Here is a 20245-nt window from a genome sequence, read left to right as displayed (position 1 = left end):
GCAGACAGGGAACACCCATGTCTATCAAACGAAGGTGTCTAGCATGGGTGCAGACATACACATTTGTTCTAGAGCATCGCAGCCACAGAGACAAAGCAAAAAGAAGGGCCCAGGCTCAAAAAAATGAGAAAACAACATGTGCATGCATTGAATAAATGATACAGGAGGGAAGGCTGAGATGTAATATTAAGTAGTTTCAACCTGTGTTTCAATCTTTCTAAATCTATGGCGATTTCCTCAGTCCAAATCATCCTATACCATGAGATAATTTGGCATTGGCGATGAGCATCCATGAGCTGAGCTGCCACCAAACCTGCTTCATTCGAGCACGCTGGGTGGGGCAGCCTCTAGCTGAGAAACATTTGGGGCAGCCTTGAGCTGAGAAACATTTGAGGCAGTCTCAGACAAACCTTAGGCTGTGACTGTGCAAGTGCTTCAGGGATAGAGCTGTTTGGTGGGAGAGGCTGAAGTGTGTTTGCTTCCCAGCTTAAGGGCCTTTGTCAAGAGGTGCCTCAAACCTACAGCTCCAACAGGTACCTTACAGGGAATTGTGCCTTGCCCACGGAAGAGAAATGATACAGAAATGAATTACAGATCCATGCTGAAATAGGGTCTTGGAGAGCTCCTGCCCCTCAGCACTCCATGTATTCCCTGGAAAGGGTGAGAATGATATCTGTGAGCCCTGCTGGTGAGCAAACGCCTCGAACATATGCAGCTCTGGTTGCTGTAAAACTGAGGCAGGCACGCAGGCAGCAGTATTGCTGGATGGTGGCACTTCCAGCTGCCTTTGCCTATGCTGCGCTCTAATGGCTGAGCGTGCAGGCTCCTCTCCAAGTCTCTCCACTGCCCTACATTAGAGAAATTAGGTTGAGTGGATTTCCGGGTAAAACACTGTCTCTTGGGACCTGCCCAGCTCCCGTCAGACTTGCCAAGATTAATTAAATCAGAGTAGACATCAGCTTATGACCATAGTAGCAGTAACCTCTCTGCTGATCATTTCTTTTGTGGCTGGTGGCTTGGGTTTTGTTTTCCTTTTCCTCTCTGTTCCACTGCAGATCTTTAAATTACCACAGCTGATGCCAAGATAAAAGAAATTGCACAAACACTCTGGGACTCTACTACAGATGCAGGGATTTTGCTTTTGCTGCTTTCCCACTGTTTGCATAATTATTGCTGATATTGATTGTGCTGCTAGAACATGCCTTTGTGCTAAAGCATTGCTCATGTCTCCTCAACCGCTGCTCTTTCTCTAGCATCAGCCACAATGTGGGTCCTTTTGCCATGCTCAATCCTTCCCTCCTCCACCCTCTGCCAGCCACAGCTTGGCCAGAGATGGGACTGAAAACCTGTGCCTCGTCTGATCCCTTCCTATTTACTTCCAAATATTAATCTGGGTTTTGCTGCCCTGTTATAAGCAGCCTTCATTTACTCCAGAGACGACTCTGTTTAGAGATATTTTTTGGAGGGTAAGGAATGCTGCAAGGCCCCATTTGAAATCCATGACCTAAGCATCTCCTAGTTTTAACGACATTTGGGTCCAGATTTCGATCCAGGCTTCACAGCTTGATTCATCTGTCCCGATCCATCTGTCCTCCTAGCCAGCCAGGAGCCAGTTCCAGGCAGACAATGGTAGGTCTGAGACTGCTGAAACAAGATGCAGTTCGGGTTCAGAGCTGTTGCTTATGCAGTTCCCTTCCCAATCCAAGTTAGCCCGTTGCAGTCAGCCTTGCTATGTGCCATATACAGTGCTAAAATCCTACGCCCTTCCTGCTCGCTGCTTCTGAAAACTGACAGATTTTCGCTGGCCCAGCAAAATGCTGAGAAGTGAAGCAGTCGGGGATTTCAGATGAGTGGCTGTGCCTGGCACAGGGGGCTGAATCGCACGATTTCTCCCAACCTCCTCACTTGCTACAGATGGACCCAGGGTGCTACATGGTCCCTGTGAACCCTGGGGGTCTCGATGGGCACACGGCACCTGGGAGACCTCAGCAAACCCTGCAAGAAGGTGGTGGGGTGGGATGTCCCCACCTCAAGTAGCAGGCAGGAGGTCCAGGAAAGCTGCCCAGTAACTGCTGAAAAGAAGCAGGAAAGAAGCAGGGAAATGGGGGTAATATGTGCTGTGCTCATAGATGCCACAGACAAAGAGGACATGGGACATACTGGGGATGAGGGATAAGACATGGCCTGTTACGGTTGAAACACAAAGGTGAATATGGCCACAACACATGGCATTTTGGGCCTCCCACTCCTGGACCACCTCATCTCTGTTTCAGCCCATGCCTGCCCACCTCCTTTGCACCAGCAGAGAGAAGAAAAACAACTCCTGCCAGTCCCATGGCTGACAACATTGGTCCAAGCTCAGACAGCCGCCTCTTTCCCCAATCCTGCTCAGTCCTCAGAGGACAGCCAGCCCCAGATCTGTCGCCCCAGCTGCCTTTGCACCTTGTCAGGCTGCCGAGCCAGCAGCTGAAGAATTTCCCCTCCTTCCCCTCCCTCCCGGTGCCTTTGGTCCCAGCACTGTGGAAATCCCACCGTGCGTCGGCATCCTGCAAGGGTGGGAAGGGGGGGAGCGGAGCTGGGGGTGCACGGCAGCGGGGAGGGGGTGCTGAGGGAGTCAGGCTCCCGGCTCCATTGCGAAGCATCTTTCACAGTGTCTAGACACCAGCTGCCGAGTTGCCATGGAAACTCCCAACTTGGGCTGCCGGGCGGGAGCGGCGGGGTCTCCAGAGACATGGGAGTGGTGGAGGACGCGGGTGGAGAGAGGAGAGGGGGGATGTTCCTCGCGAATGTGAGGTGTTAACCCTGTTACAGCTACATTTGCAAACATTTTTGCTTTCTAAAGAATGGGAAAGGAGCGGCTCTCCTCTCTCCTGGCGCCGTTTCCTTCCCACACGCATGGATACAGCCAAGCCTGAAGGCTGAGACAAACGGCATGTCTGCTGCTGGCAGGTGTTTTATTCCTGCCTAGCGCCAGCACTTTTGGCCCGGACTGCCCATGCACAGTACCTATAACGAGGCCATTGCAATCCAGCCTGGGACTGGAAGAACCACTCCCGAGTGGTTAGGTTTTTCAGGCCATGAGCTCTCCTGTAACAACACCTCTTTCTCAGCTGCCATCACTGTTACAAGCAAATGCAGCCCACGGGTGCTCGCACTGCTTGACTTTCCAGTGGAGTAATGTACTGGTCTTTTTAGATATAATATCCAGATCATACAGGATATATACATATACATATAGATCATGTAGGCTATAATAACCAAATCATGCATTTATGACAAACGTGGACCTTTGTGAAGGTCAAGAGCTGTCTCCATTGTGACCTTCCCAAATTGCTACAGGCAGACAGCAACGTAAGCACTGGTCTTCATCACCATAACGATGGCCTAACTCACAGTCATGGAAGTATTTAATTTTTGTGGCATCCCAGCAAGGAAAGCAAAGGCTTTTATCTACATTTTAGAGAGAGCACAATATGAAGAGCTGGGCTGTGGTCACCCAAGAGCTTGTGGTGTACCCAGGAGGCTGAGTCTCCTCGGCTCTTCATTCCAGCCTCAGCCAGCTCCTCTGCACACAGCAGCACCTTCATAGGTGCTGCACCTTGGTCCTGGTACTCAGCAAAAAGGCCTGTGATTTCTGAAATTCCACAAAGTCCCAATTTCAGGCCAAAATGTGCAGCAATCTCAGTAATATTCCCACAAGCCATCACAAGATGGGAGGTAGAAGAACGGCATTCATTACTTTACCTCCCTGAAACAGGAAGACCTGAGGAGAAATAACCCAGCAGTTGTTTGCTCTTCACCTCCCCTACCCCTGCAGATTTCACATAGGTCCTGCAGACCATAAAGGCTACCTTTTTTTAATTCCCGAAATACCTTGCGATTCGAACAGCTTGAATACAGATATTTTTACTTGCTTCCAGCTGTGGAATGTAACACTTGGCAGCTGTTCTTGGCTTATGTATTGGAAAACAAGAAGTCACCATCTCATGCAACAGTGTTCTGTTGTGTCACCCAACTTTTCCTTCTTGCTGGGTTAAATGCTGGAGGATGGTTTGGAAACAGAGTGCATGTTTAGAGAGAGCACCGGGGTCTTGACAAGATGCATCCATTTATTCTTTAGCCTGTTTACTGTGATTGTCCTATGAGATCATAGGGAAGAAATCAGAGTAAAGATAAGAATCAATGGAAACACCCAGAGTTGATTGTGGCCACATGAGCTAAAGGTGGCCTTACTGAAGTGACTGACAGTGATTGCCATGCAGCCAGGACAATCCCAGAAAACTAATTAATTCACAGAGTGAAGCTTACAGCAATCTGGGGATGGAGGTGCACGTTTGGATAGTTCTGGCAGATGCACAGAGAGTAGCACAGCAAGTGACAGCTCTGCTGATCAGCCTGGCAATTGTGGTAGGATCAGTAGTGGAAGAAAAATGAACCCAAAACAATGGCAGCCTGCTGGCATTCATGCACTGCTGATCCTGAAATAAAGAGGGCTCAGGACAGGAAGGAAATGTGCAGTGCTGGAGACTTTGGGTTCTCAGTCTATAGCTCCTACCTTGTCACACAGGACAGGCTGTGAGGTTGCTCTCTTCCCCTGCCTCAGCAAAGTTGCTCAGGGAAAAGAGGCCAGAGGAGGAAATCTTCCATAATTGCAGCAAAAAGGTCTAGAAATTCCTTTGGTGCATCCAGAATTAATGTGCTGCTCCTCCCCTTGTTCTCCTCCCCCTTCAGCTGTCAGTGACAGGGAAACAAATTGCTGCAGCCCTTACTACAAACCACACTCCCGCCTCCCTTCCCCCAGACCAAAAGACATGTGCCATTCATAAGCAGCCTGACTGCTGGTCTCCATTATTAAACCCTAGAAGGCTGATAAATTGGGGATTCATGGAGCCTGCAAGCCTCCAACAACCCAGATTGCCATGGAAACCAAAAGCAGCCTCCATCTCTAGCAGAAGTGATATTGATCTAGCTGAAGGCAGGGAATTACAATCAAGGAGAGGATATAAAATGTCTCTTTTTCTCCCCTTTGCCATTCTCCCATTTTGTGCTGAAACGAAAGACAAATTTCATTTAGAGATTGCTAGTTTGTTTCAGTCCATCTTCATACACCAAGGTTCTGAAAATCTGATGCTAAAATGAATTAAATGCCTGTTGTCAGGCCTTCCACAGCCATCTTGTTAATAACTGTCCCCAGCAGTTGCAACATCAACAACACCAGCTCTTTGCATCAAGATATTACTAATATTTCCCATATGCACAGCTGGTGTGCACACATGTAGGATCCCAATGTGTTTGTGCAGAACGGGCACCAAAACACAGCTGCAGCTCTCTGGGAGGCATTTCAGGCTTAATGCTATTCCCACCGAAGCTACTGGGAGCCTTTGCTGTTTGTTTCAACATGAAGATGTCACCATGCAGGTTCTGACAGCCTGGATGTAGGAAGAGGAATTTTGAACCATGAACACATGTGGGGAAATCCCCACTCAGAGAAAACGTGGAGTGGCAGTGCTGGTGCAGAGCAACCCTCCTCTCAACCCCAAATCCATTATCTTGGATTGCTTAATCACAGCCCTCCAGGGGTGGAAAGAGTAGGATTCACTGCACTCATCCTGAAAAGCTGGATGGACAACCAGGCACCTTCCTAACTCACACCACAAAAGCCTGATCCTCCCTGGTTTGTGACCTCATAGATTAGATCTGGTGGGTGTGGTCGATGGCAGGTTGAATATAAGCCAGTAGCATGCCCTGGCAGCCAAAAGGGCCAACCCTACCCTGGGTTGCATCAGGCACAGCACTGCTAGCTGGCTGAGGTAAGGGATTGTCTCTCTCTGTTTTGCGCTGCTGTGGCCTCACCTCGAGTATTGTGTGCAGGTTTGGGCACCACAGTATGAAAAGGACAAAAAACTATTAGAGAGTGTCCAAAGGAAGGCTATGAGGACGGTGAAGGGTCTGGGGGGGAATATGTATGAGGAACAGCTAAGGTCCCTTGGTTTGTTCAGCCCAGAGTAGAGGAGCCTGAGGGGAGGCCTCATGGCGGCCTGCAGCTCCCTCATGAGGGGAGTGGAGGGGCAGGTGCTGAGCTCTGCTCTCTGGGGACAGCGACAGGACCCAAGGGAACAGCATGGAGCTGGGACAGGGGAGGAGCAATCCTGGGAAATCTGTTCCTGTGAAGGGGCAGCAGCTAGCATCAGTAGTTCTGGGTTTAGTTCAAATAAGGGAGTGGTTTTTACCCTCTACAAGGTTGCCTTCTGCAGGAGGAACTTTCCATCCTCCAAACTTTGTGAGCTCTGCACCAAGTGCATCAGGGTGGCTGCCCCACAATAGTCACCTCGGCTTAATTGGCTTTTCACTAAAACAGTTCGATTAGACGGGTAATGAATTGATTAATGAGGGCACCCAGCAGGTCAGCTGCAAATGCCGGGGACACATGTGCCTCATAAAGGTACAGTGTGTCAGCCCCATGTCTTGTGCACAGCCATGCTACACCACCCAAAACACTGGAGAAGGAGGCTCATCTGGCTTGTGAGTGGCAAAGTTGAAGCTCCTCTGTACGGCTCCTGTGGTGGGAAAAGCACCCATACAGGGTGCTAAGATGGCCCTCTGCTGAGCTAGCCTACAATGCTGCCTCTCTCCCTCATCAAAGGACATTTCAGCAGTGCAGTTGCTCTCTCTTTGCTGACACTGCCAGCTGAGGTGGCCTTGCTTTGGCTGTGGAGCCAAGGGGCAGCCGCTTGCCCACCACCTCACACATTGCCAAAGTCTGCCACAAAGCCCAACTGTGTTGTGAGTTATCATAGCTCCACTCGCAGAGCTCCAAAGTTTTTACTCAGGGTGAAGCAGCCTGTACCCTCACCTTGGGCATCATCATTTCGATGACAACCATCACAGAAACCAGCCTTATCTGAGGCAAGAACTTGACCAGGCCTGAGCTGCTCTGAAATTGCACTGAAGCGGAGGCAGTGGCACCCCACCGTTTTGTGCTCATGTTGTCTCCCCTGGTCCTCTGGCTGATACTATTCACTGCAAAGGTCCTTGGCTCGGGTCCTGCATGGTGGTCACAAAGAGATGTTGTGGGATTTCTACATGAATGAACACGTCTCTCTCGCTCTTCCCCTCCTGATGGAGCTGTTCCACTTCCATAAATCATTAAATATTCATTGGGCCAGAGGAGAAGATTGGCTCCGTAGCCTGGCTGTGAGGGCATTCATCTTGAATGGGGGAGACCAAGCTCTGCATCCCAGCCTCAGTAAATAATAAATTTATACAAAATGGAACATCTCCAGCAGGAAGCATCAGGGGAAACATTGCCCAGCATAGCCAGCAGCCCAACGGCTTGCTTGTTAAGCTCCCTGGATTTCAGCTTCCCTCTGTAGGTCATGGGCCCATCTTGTCTTCTGTCCCCTTCAGGGAGTACCTGACCCTCACATACTAGCTACTATAAAAGCAGGCAAAAGGTTCTCTTACTACTTTCATCTAGAAATACCACCATTGGGATGTACTGGTATGTTATGTTCGTTATTGACAAATTAAGGGGTTCTTTAATGAAGACATGTTTCACAGAAAAAAAAATTTAGTCTGGCAGGACTCAGAAGCTCTGCATGGAGGTAGTCTGAGCTGCAACGAGGCTCAAGCCCTCTGTTTGGTAGAAACACGTGTGAGTGTTTTGCTAGAAATGAGGACAAGAAGTATACTACATCAGTTAGGAATGGCTGGAATTTTCTCTTTGTTCCCTGAGGTAGAAATCAGTGACTCCATCCATCTTTCTCACAGTCATTTGGCTTCAGCCATGAAGAAGGTTTCTAGCCTGAGGCAGAAAGAAACATTTTCTTTCTCATTTTGTGTGTCTTTATTGAGTGCAATGAACAGTACTGGGTTAGTATCTCTTGAGACCAAAGCCTGCCGTTCATCCACAGAACTGGTGCTATTCAGTGGCAGTGTTGTGCATTTCTCCTCACTGACTTGCTGCTGGGCATCAGGTGTGTTCAGGAGACCTCGTGTCATGGACAGGAGGTCAAGTTTAGTCCCTGTGCCTGGCACTGTGTCTGTTCACACTGATAAATCTCCAGATTAAGGCTTGACAGGTAGTGCAGGGATGGATTTGTGCAAAGAGTACCTTCACCCCCAAATAAAATCTTAAAGGCATGTGTCAAAACTGCTTACACTGTTGAAGGATCTTTTAGTTACTGGTCCCACTGACTTGCAAACCTGCAGTACCCTGAATGTCCATGGCACATAGTAGGAGCTGTACACTGGGACAGGATGACCAGGTATAGTACAGAGGAGATCTTGTGCCAGTACATACTCTCTATTTGGCAATAAAGTTACTTCCTTTCACTGCGCTTTGACCATCTGGATCCCTATAACAGTTGAATAACAGACTGTAGACAAAGGACCAGACAGAATTTCTGTAGTGAACATTACAGCAGTCTCTGATCAGGCCCCATCAATGCAGAGAGGTTTCTACCTTTTCCAACCACAAGGAAAAGCAGAAGGGCAGTGTTACAATTTTGCACTGAGCACTAAACAGGGAGAGAAACATATAGATCATTTGCAAGCAGATCTGAGGTTAAGACCACAGACTCCTTCAACTTGCATGTCTTCCAGAACTGCAGCTTGGCAGAGTCCAGCCCAGGGCTGCGTCTCCAGTGGCTTAGCTCTTGTTTCAGTATTGATGACTGAAGATTACTCTGAATCCTTTACACCACCGATGCTGAAATCACATGTGAAATCCTCGCCTTACGTAAACTGGTGAGGCTTAGATTTCAGCCACGTAGATATAGCTATAGCTGGTGAGTGTTGCCTCCAAACAGGCTGTAAAAGATGGAAGTAAGGATGGAGGAAGAAGGGAAGCTCAGAGAGAAATTTGGGGATAGGCAAAACAAGCTGTGAAGGCTGGAATACTTACTCTTTTATTTCTAGGTCCAGACCCAGTGTGGGGAAGGAGTCTTACACTTATCAAAAAACTAGGCAGTTGTGGACTTAGTCCACACAAGCTTGCATTCAACTTTCCTCCTCCTTCTTAGAGGCTTGTGTCATTTCCAAATCAACAGGTGCCGAAATCCCTTAAGAACAGCAAAGATATTTTTAAAAATACTTTGCAGTGCTCCAACTTTAATTATTTTTATTTTATCCCATTTTTCATCTCAAGTAGTTATCCAGTAAGGTCTCTGAAACATTTTTCACAGCTGCCAAGACAGTTCTGCCAAAGTCAGCAGCACTTGGGGAATGCTACTGCAGACTGCTCATAGCTCTCACTCCTGCTCTCCCACCCCTTTCCCTGTCCATGCAATGCATTGTCAGTTATGGTTCTGCAGCACTGCACCACTTTAGCACAGGGATTTGGATGCTCTTCCAAATGTTAGAGAAATTTTCTTCTTCATTAAGCCCTGTAGGTTACAGGTAATGTCCAGTCATCATTATTAGCATTCCCAATTACTGTCTTGCTGAAGGAAGATGGAGAGGTTGAATAGCGTCTTACACCTTCTGTTTTCTTTCATAATGAAAAGAGGACTCATTCGCAGTTGCCTTAAGGTACAGCTGGAAAGTGAGTGGTCTTTTGAACACTGGATAATTGGGACCTTATGACCTCTATCTAAGACTTATTTACATGAAGCCTTGAGTCTCAATTTTTCTGTCATTAGAAGAACAGCATATTCCTTTGCATCTCTGGGCCCTGTCCAGGTTTCTGTAGCTCTTTTCCTGACTACTCTGAAGCCCTGCAAAGGGCAGGTGTCCAACTCCTGGCTGCCAAGACCTCAGATGAGATTTTCAGCTCTGTTTCAGTGTCCCATGCTGACAGTGATGTCACTAAGGACACAGAAAGGAAGAAGACACATTTCCACAGACCACATATTCACAATTGGAGATGATAAAATCAAGACCTTTTATAAGGTATAGAACGCTAGAGCTAAAAGGTATGCAAAGGGGAATCTTCAGCAGGGAATACAAAGACACGAAGAAAGCCATAGCTCTACTAACTTGAAAAGAGAGACCAAACTTCCCTTCAGAGAACAGCTAAGCAGAGAGCAGTATCACTCTGTCACATAATTTCTCCCCATACATTAACTTTATGCATCTCATCTATTTCCTGCCTGAAAGACATTCAGAAAGAATGAGAAAGAGAGAAGAGAGAAAAGCTAGGGAATGAGGAAACCCTCCTTTATGTCAAGCTTGCAGTATGAATGTACCCTTGAGAAATATACTACGCTTAGAGACCTGTCCAAGTTGAGCTAGCTTGAGTTGGGCTTTTGGACAGTCTGTTGGTGGTCCAGAACTGGAGGTGGAACCTAGCCCAGGCAGCTGATACCAGTACCTGTCTTCATGCCAACCACTGACTTGAAGACCTCATGCCACTGATTAAATTTCTTTGATTCCCTTGGCCACAGCCCAATCACACAGACAACTATGTGTAAAAATATAATATCTGTGTGGTGCTTTTACAAAAAGGAGAATTCTCAAGTCCACAATGGACCTGGATATCATTGCAGTCATCCATGATCATTGGGTAGCTGTGCTCAAAAAGCCAAGATGTTAGTGTGCCTAAGGACTGGGATAAGGAGAAAAAGAGAAGAAATAATGCCTTTCTGGACGTACACGTATACAAGTACAGCCTCTTCTGGACTGTATACAACGTATACAGTGTTTGTCACCCCATCTCAAAAAGGACATTTATAGATTTAAGAGATGTAAGTTCATCAAAAAGCAACAAAGATGCTAAGAAGCCTGGGAATGCTTTCACACAAAAAGCAATTGAAAACATTGCTTGTGTTTTTGTCAGGGAAGATAGGAATAGCAAGGGCTATGGTACTATGCCATCTGTGCATATGCACATACAATATGATGCTATATACGATGAGCAACAGCGTAAAGTAGGGCTATCAGAAGCTTTTGTTCTTTCTCTGATGAACATAAGTAAAGAAAGATACTTAAGGCTATGGTGGCCAATTCATTGGTGATCTTTCTAGCCATTGTACAGTTGGTTGGAGTTGGGAAAGCTGTTAACACTTAGTCAGATATTGTGCATTTATACATGCCATGTAAAACCCCAGTTATAATTAGTATCAAGAGATAATACATCATGTTTTAACTGTTAAACCAAATCCTATGCGACAGAGAACACAGATGGATCCTAGCTGTAGAGGGGCAGTTGATCCCAAATCTGCCTATAGCAGTATTTGGTGCTAGCCACAGCTAGAGAAGTACAGTAAACGGATGTTAGGTCTGACCTGCCTTGGCAGTTCTTCCATTCCTCTGCATGGACCCACAGTTCCTTGGGAGCACAACTTCACCCTGCCAGACTCCACGGAGCTGCTGCAGAGATTGGAAGTGATCACTGAACTGCCACTGATAATCCAGTGTTAATGCAGCTATCATACAGCACTCGAGGAATGTCTAACTAATCTGATTGTGCTGCCCTGGTGAACTTTCCCAGTCCCATCCCTCAGTGCATGGCAGTCATCTGTACCACAGGGCCAGTACTTCTGTCTGTAAAGTGCTGCTCCTTGGAGCTGTAAATTCCAGCTGACACCCTGCAAGCTTATATCTGTCTGAAAAGTTTGATCCTAGCATAAAGAGATGACACTGGTGGTGGTGCAGAGCACTGCTGGCAGCTACAGCAAACAGCTGCCACTTAAGTTTCATTGTCTGTCTGTCTGTTCTGTCCACTGGTCTGCTATTTGAGCGTTTCTCACCTGAAAATCTGGCTATTGTTTATGGCAGGAAGGCTTCCTCCCATATGGGGATTTTGGACCATTTTCTGGAGATGGTCTGACTTCAGTTGTAGTTGGTCACTGCAGAAGACTTTGTAACAAAGAGACTGATTTCACGCAGAATCTAGGCTGAATTTAGTCATGGGCTTTCACTGTAGAGACTGGTGTGTTAGTGTGAGTGACCACTATATAACAAAAGCACATACCGTGACATCAGCATGCACTGCCTTTAACAATACCATCTGTAGAGCTCCTTCCTATGGAGATGTGTAAGAGTATAACACCCTCAGCAAACCTCACTGTATGCACCATCTAGAAAGTTCAGTACTGTACAGGTACAAGACTGATAACTTTGTTCACTTGCAAAAATGCTACAAAGTTGTGAAGAACAGGGAGGCTGGCCAACCTCCCAGTGGACAGAACTCTGCACAGCCTGCTGTGATCATTGAGGAGGGCCTCTTCTGATACTGCAGCAGCTGTGATTACATAGGATTGCTGTCATCTTTTGTATAATTTCCATCCTCACAAAATAAACCACTTAACCACCTTTGACTGTCCACACCTTTCTTATTGAGGTCCCAAAAGAACCGGTACCCCCTTAGTCCAAAACAGTGATTAATTTGCTCTCCTCAGAAGGCATTTTCCAAAGTCAGCCCACACCTTGTCATCAGTAAAAACACTTAGTGCCACCTAGGATTTCATTAAAAGAGGTCAGATCTTGCTTTACCAATGGCACTGCTCGCACCTTTACCGGGTAAGGAACACCTCGTTTGGAAAAAGCAGACCTGAGGCACTCATGGGACCAAAGACCATATTTCACTCTGCAAGAGAAGAGGAAATCCTGCACCTGCTGCAGGTGGTGTGTAAGTTTCCTGTTCTCTGAAAAATTGTGACATTCTGCTTTTTTACTCTGCCCCTCACACATTTATCTGAACCATTTTGCAGGCTCTGAAATACATATACAACACATGTACCCATCTAGACACAATGCAAAGGTTAAAAATTTCAAACAAGCTGAGGACTAGGCACATACTTTGTCATCTTTCAGCATGTTGTGGGTAACCAAAATTGCATTTATATTCTTACTTTTTTGCTTGAGTAGTACTACAGAAAGGAAAATGCTGGCATGCACGCTTAGAGTTGGTCCCTCTGGGGCAGTCACAGGAAGACTGGTGCATTTGCATTGCTTTCTTCAGCTGCCAGGTGTAGCAGCAGAGATAAGCTCTAGTGAAACAGGCATGGCAGTGAGGGTGTTCTGTCTCCTGCCAGCTACCCATGGGCCAAGACTAAAACTCCAGTTATACAACTGCAATCCTCTTGCGTGGCGTAGGCTGTACCCTCTGGCTTGTACATGACAATAGACAGTCTCCCTTTCCAAATCTTCATATAGCCAGTGCTCTCTAGGTGCAGCAAGTATTGCCCTTCAATCAATGTGCTGATTGAACTGAAAACAAAGAACTGATTCAACTTTAAACCATGAAAAAGGATCTGTAGGGACTTGCTCTCTCTAAGGAAGTGAAGAGAAGATAGTGCCTCCCAGTGTTCCCAGCTTGCAGGGTACAGGGCCCAGGGGGAACTGTGGGCTCACATGCGTGCAAAGCAATTGTCATGTGGCTGATTTTTCATTTCAGCTGTGAAACTGCTCCATTGTAAAGCTATTTCATCAAGCAGGAGAAAGCATTCTTCATTTCCCAACAAAAGAAGACCAATTTGTTTCTTTAGGCACAATTTACTCTTTCACATTTCTGGGCTTTGTTGTATCCTTACCTGACAATCTAAGAGTGCTTTTGATGTGAGAGCTAGCCAGGTTTGGAGCTGAGCCCTGAAAATCTCGGAGAGTATAAGGAGAATCTAACATTGTGTGGTATTCACCTTCTCTCCTCCCCATAAGGCACACAGTATCCCATCTTCTATAGTCTGCTGTGCTGGGGGCTGATCTCCTTTCAAAGCTGTATTAATGTAAGCTCTTTGCAGTGACTTTCATGAAGACTTTTCAGATTTAAGCCAATGCAACATGGATTAGAATGTATCTTACATCGTGATACATAAGTAATATATAAATTCCCTCCTACCAGTTTTGACCTCTTGAGTAGGTTGGCATCTAAGCATAATTCCAACTCCAAAGAGGCAAAAGCTGGATCATAAAAAGAAAGCTTATTTACAAGGAAGCTCAAATAAGAGAACAACATCCTGGCATGTAAGTTGCCCACCAGAAGTCATGAAGAGAACTAAAAGATGTCCTTCTTACTTCAGTCCTCCATAAGCTGCTGAACAAAGTCCACTAACTCATTTCATGGCTTACTCAGGTCGGAATCCATCTACTTTTCCCAGAGGTGATACAATGAGGATTGCTTAGAAACTGCCCTACTGTGCAACTGGGAATGCCCAGGATATGAGAACAACTAATACTGGATACAAGACAGTTGGTCGAAGCCATTTCCTAAGCCATTACCAACAGACAAGTCGAGTATGTAGAACTGAATAACAAGGAAGGCTGAGGTCTGTCAGGGGAATTAGGGAATGGTATGAAGAATCACCAAGCCTCTCTCCTGCTCCAGAAACATTAAATATTAAACATTAAAGATCATGCAGTTCTCTTTATCTGTTAGTTAGCCCTTTCCTCTCCTCTTTTTTGTCCTGCCCTTAAATGAAGGGAAAAATCTCTGCATACGACATGTCATTGACTTTTTCTCATGTTTGCACCAGGGAAGACATCCACAGATAATGTGATACAGCCATTGTAGTAAAATTCGAGGCAGATGATCATCACTGCACAAAAGTAGCATGGTCGGCACACCTCGCAGTAGTAGCAGCCAAGCATGCTATGGCAACCAGCCAACCGATGACATTGGCTAGGAGCCAATTTGATTTATTTTTGGCAGCTTGACACTGCGTGCTACTGTGCCAGTCTTCAATCACAGAAACGATAAGAAATGACCTTTGAAAGCTAAGGGAACAACTTCTGGGAGAAGGGGATTGATGAAGCTGAAAGAGGATCTGTCCCCAGGCTGGCAGAGTACTGAAGTGGCAGATGTTTGGTAGCCCTCCCTCTTTCATGAATGACCAAACTATTGCAGCCACACCAGCAACCACCAGTGCTGTGTTTGCTGGGGAAAGGCTGGAAGAAATGTTGAGGCATGTCTTTAAGCCTACGGAAGGAGTGAGTACCAAGAGAGAAACAGAGAGGCATGAAGAGATGAGAGGGAGTAACAGGATGAAGATAAGAAAAAAGCGAACTTAGGCTTTCTATTAGGAAATATTTCCTAGTTGTGGGATCTTTCATTTGGTGATGATGCTCTTCTATGGAAGATGCTTTGAAGCGAAAGCAGCTTCTTAGTATTCTGAACATTGTACTGTAGAGTGTATTTTAGAACACAGCCCAGCATCCTCAAAAAGATGGACAAGAAGACCTATTTAATCTTTCTCCCTTTCCTTCTTGCATGGCTCAGGGGGCACTTACCCAGCTGTTCGAGTTTGTGACTGGAAGGCTGATGTCATCCTTGAATTGGAATTCAGAAAAAAAAAATCTATATTCATTAACATTTTAAAGAGAATATCAGTTTAACTGTGACCACACACCTTCCATGTTTGCTTTCTGCAAACATTTGTAAGCTTGAGTATTACTGCATGCATATTGAATGAGTCTGAACAGATGCACATACTAGCCTTGAACGGTCAAATAATCACTAAAAGCTCATTTTTAAATATATATTTGATTGTAGATTTTGTAACTTATTCCGTTGGCTAGATATTTACCTAAGTAGCTGTATCATGTGCAAATGTGTATTAAATTGTAATGTTCCCACTTCGAGCGATGCTAAGGCCAACAAGACGATGGGGAAGATAGCTCCAAATAACTCAGAATACTGAATAGAAATAAACCATTCTTTGATTACCAATGATTGAAAACAGGTAAAATTAAGCAAATGAAATAGCCTGCTACTATAAATTTCCTATCTCCAACCATTAAAGCAGATTAATCTGAATAAAAATAGGATATTAATGCAAAACAGAATCACTATTCCTGTTTAGGAATAAGGCATTGCAGATCTTAACTAAGAGTTAATTTGCACTCATTATTCTGTGTACACAGAGCCCCAAAACACTGATTCACTCTGTCCTACTTTTACCATTAATGTTTATACCTTTGCCTATGTATAAAAACAAGTACAGCATGCAGCATACCAAATTGGATTTCTCAAATCACATAACATTTACTTTGCCACTCAACTCATCACATAAAGTGAAAACAAAGAACTGGAGACCTGGACCACAAAAAGCCAGCATGGCAGATGCAAGTTCAAGGCTTATCTCTAGAAACGTTTAGGTGAAAGGAAGTAAAACAAGCATCTCTTTGTTATTATGTTCATTTGGCTTAGAGTCAAACTCTTTAGGACAGCTCCCCTTGTCCACACATTAAATCACAATTGTTTTGCATGAGCTCCTTTCTCAGTGCTTATCGGTTGTTTTGGATAAGTTCTTCCTTATCTTTCCACTTTGCAGAGTGGGTACAGAGTTACCTGAAGCCCTGAGCTACCTATGAAGATGGAAGTCTAATTAGAGTGCAGGAATTGTAATTTGTGACCAAAAAAAAGTAGCGGACCAAATGAAATGAAAAGAAACATTGGTAAAGGTAAGACTGGATGTAGGGGCTCTATAGCATTTATATAAGGCTGTTTATGAACTTCAAGGTAATAGACCACATTTGTTCCTCAATGAGCTAATGAATGCAGAATGCCTCCTACAACTGAGTGTCTCATGAATGTGGAGGCCAGTTATGCTTGGCACTTCCTCTTGATTGAGTTTCACATGGTGCCTACTTCTGATGTAAACTTTCTTTTATTTATCTTTCTTTGATAATGTAAGGAAGGTAAGGAACAAGAGCAAAAGCATCCCCAGGCCTTTGACATATTTTCTACCAGTCTCAGTATTGTAATTCAAAAACAGCTCTTCTTTATGGTTTGTAAACACTATGCCACTGTCAAAAATGCTCACTTTTGCCTCTCAAAACTTTCACTTCTTCCCAGGGGAAGTAGTTAAACAGACTTGCAGCTTGGTCAGGAGCAAAGAATTGAAAATACCTCCTAGAGCGATCGTTTGTATTCAACTCTCTCTTCTGTCCTCATTCACAGAGCTGTCAGGGCCTTTAAGCTTCCCTTTCCCTACCTGATCCCATTATCGTGTGGGTCTAACCCAGCTGACACATGTCTAAAAGATTCATGCAAGTGATATGCATGGCTGTCACAGGCTAAAAGTACTACTGGTTTGGATGAAAGTGATGCTGATAATATGTTCCTTACGAGGATGGAGTTATACCAACAATCTCACCCAATCACAGGCAGATGAGAAAAAGACCCTGTTGGCTCCTTCTTTACCATCCCACCAGCAAGGCTAAATGGCCGCCTGCAGTATGAGAGGGCTTTTCCCTTGTGAGATTTCCAGCTCTAGTTGGCAGTCTCCAGTGAGCTGGTATCAGCTTGGGCTGTTTCATTGCCCCACTGGAGCTGTGTGTTGGTGTGACTTGGGAAGTTCACCTCCCTTTTTAGTGTATGCAGAGCCTGGGAGCTCTCCAGGCTCCTCCAAGCCCCACAGTTGACTGACTCCACAAAAAAAGGCCTAAATGGCACCTCCACCTAGAGGAGCAAGAGCCTCAAGAAGAGATGCGGTTTTTCCAAAAGCTGCTGGGAAGCAGAGAAAAGGGTGTTAAGCAAGAGCATGCGCATCCCCTGCCCCTAAAATGAATTCCCTTGTTAACCCTCATTCTGATTCCTCTGCTGGCCCTTGCTGGCCAGCCTCAGATGCATCCCCAAGATACCTAGGGAGACATCCATTTCTGGAGAGGCCCACTCCCTGCCGAGGCATTCACTCACCTGTCTTCTCTTCGGTTTGGCTGCTCTCCACTGTCTCCATTTGGGGTTGCGCTGTTGCCTTGGCAGTAGCATCCTCTGCGGCAGGGGTGGTGGTGGCAGTGGTGTCAGCAGCAGGCACGTCGGCTTGTTTAGGCTCCTCTTTGTCTTGGGCTTCGTCAGCCTTCAAGGACGGCGAGTTATCAGTGGAAGCTTTAGTGGCACTTTCCGTTTCGGCAGCGGCAGCAGCAGACTTTTCCTCCGAGGAGGCAGCAGGAGTGGCAGCCTGTGGGGCTGGCTGCTCTGAGCCCGTGTCAGCGGCTCCGTCTCCTTTTTTCTCCTCCGCTGGCGCGCTGCTGTCTTTGCTGCCCTCCTCCAGCTGGGCACTGTCAGCGGCAGCAGCCTCTGTGGCAGCGGGAGCCTCGCTCTCTTTGTTCTCGGCCGCTCCACCAGCAGGGCCTTCGTCCTTCTTGTCGGCAGCCTCGCTCTCAGATGCCGGGGCATCCCCCTTCTTCTCTCCCTTGAGCTTTTTCCTTGTTATGTGTCCACGGAAGCTGGCCTGGATTTTGGTGGCTGCCTTATGAGCTTTATCTTCTGGTTTGATGCCATCTTGCTCAATCTTTTGGTCCCCATCCTCATTTTTTTCAACCTTGGAGAAAGAACAGGGGAGGAAGGCAGAGGAGAAAACAGGTAGATAAGTTAAGACTTCTTCAGGTGTAGCCCAGGCTCTCATTTAATTTGGAGTGTCCCACCTTCCCCTCCTCCTAACAGGTGACAAGTTTTGAAGCAGCCTTTCAATTTGGCAAGGCTTTGAAGCCAGGTGGCTCTAATTTCATCCTAGGGCTGAACAGACACAGGGCTTTTGTAACAGGAATTTAAAGCACCTCATCATCTCTGTCAACAACACTGAGAGCACCTTGGCTGTGTGGCAAAGCTTGCACCAGCTGGGTTGTCACTATTGCCATGATTTATTTTCCCATCCATTTTGAAATTTACCACTCTTTTTCCCCTAGTCATTTTCAAAACACTCTCCAAGGGCAAATTTCACCGTCTTTCCAAATCCACCTATGCCTTCAAGTCTTTGTTCCCTTTTAATGATACCTTGTTTCACAGGTGTGTGACTCTAATGACACCAAGTGCTTTATGCTTTATAGCTTTTCAGTTCAGGATTGCCCGTAGAGAATAGTACTGCTACCCACCCTATGGCAGATGCGTGCTGCCAGACACACACAGATACACGCCTCACAAATGCCCTGTCTGCAAGCACTTCAAGCACTTTTTCTCTGCTCCCCACTCATGGTTTCAATGAAGGAGTAATAGGCAGATAGATATCAGTCTTTCCGATTCCAGCAGATGATTATTATTTCTCTATTGGGTGGAATTCAGCCTTACAACACAGAACAGACGTTCCCCATGTTTTTTAGACTTAAGACATGCATTAAAGGCCTAAATGGGACCAAAACAGAGCCTGTGCTTCATGCTGGTCTGCTGCAGACAGATAATGCTCCGCTTGCAAACTCCCACTGAAAGTACAGGACATCTCATGCTTCAACCCAGTAATTTAGCAGCTCTTGGGCAAGTAGCAGCTCAGCTGCATATTGATGAAAGGACACCATTCTATTAACATTCCCAATGGGAAGCATTCAAAAGAGCCACTCTGAAGCAGAGGCACTGGCCTCTTTGCTGTCTGCACCTGGTTTCCAGCGCTGGCTCAGGTCACAAAAGAAAGAAAACGAGCTGACTGAGAAAGACACCAAGCATTTTTTCTTGTGTGGGAAGAGGAAACTGCTCCTTAGGCCACTGCAACTGAGAGATGCCATATGGGGAAAGGCCCGGGACCAGAAGAGCAGAGAGAGGACATAGTCTATCAACACACTTATAAAGAGTGCAGCAGGAATAAGGGAGAAGGAGATGCTGCATTATGCGCACATGGCACTGGAAATGCCCTGCATGTGAAGAGGATGGCAGCTGACGGGACACACTGGCAGCAATCACTGGGAAACAGACTGGAGGCGGTCGTTCCCCCTGCAGGGTGCAAGCACCGATGTGAGACAGGGTCAGTCACCCACATGTGGGCAAAGCCATGTCAGTGAGCCGAACGCGTGGCCGCCAGCATGCCAGAGGCGGTACCCACCATATCCAGTTGGGGACACCAGTTTGGACAGGGTCCCCTGCCCTGGCACTGGTGCCCAGGCAGGATTATTCCCCAGGTAAACAGGGATGATCTTAAGTGGGTACGGTGACCAAAGAACGAGCGACCCCAAATCATGAAAGAAAAGACCTGCTCCACACATCTGTGCAGGGGTGAGGATGGTCTGAACACTCTAGGACGTAAACCTGGCAGCAAGACTAGTTACCAGCATGTTTATGTAGGGGGTGAATGAAAGAGCCTATGAATAAATGCACAACTGATATTAATGCACACAATTTGGCATAAGAGGTTATGTTCCTGCTGGCACCTGGGAACAAAATGGTGGCTGTAGCTGTCAGAGGGGCAGAGCTGAGCAGTTACAGCTGCGCTTCCCCAAGTACACTAAGTGGTGTGGTCTGGAAAGTGGGCCTTTGTGTTCATGGCAGCTCATCAGGCAGCAGGGGACGGTTATGTGTAAGGACGATGCGTGTTGTAACCATTTATGTGTGTCTTTTGCTTGTATAGCTAACGTTGCATTGTGTTATTCAGCATCTGGGGGA

General features: G+C 46.3%; 1 protein-coding gene across 1 annotated transcript in view; it reads right to left on the bottom strand.

The window, feature by feature from the left end:
• GAP43 (growth associated protein 43) overlaps positions 1 to 20245 on the bottom strand; it is an 81782-nt gene that overhangs the window by 4561 nt on the left and 56976 nt on the right. The window contains exon 2 of the mRNA XM_050711134.1: positions 17579 to 18203. Coding sequence (XP_050567091.1) covers positions 17579 to 18203 — 625 coding nt within the window. The remainder of the gene's footprint in view (positions 1 to 17578; positions 18204 to 20245) is intronic.

Source organism: Cygnus atratus, chromosome 1 (assembly GCF_013377495.2).
Source record: "Cygnus atratus isolate AKBS03 ecotype Queensland, Australia chromosome 1, CAtr_DNAZoo_HiC_assembly, whole genome shotgun sequence".
Classification (NCBI taxonomy): Eukaryota; Metazoa; Chordata; class Aves; order Anseriformes; family Anatidae; genus Cygnus; species Cygnus atratus.
Note: the sequence above shows the minus strand (reverse complement) of the source record. Positions and strands in the feature narration are given on the sequence as shown.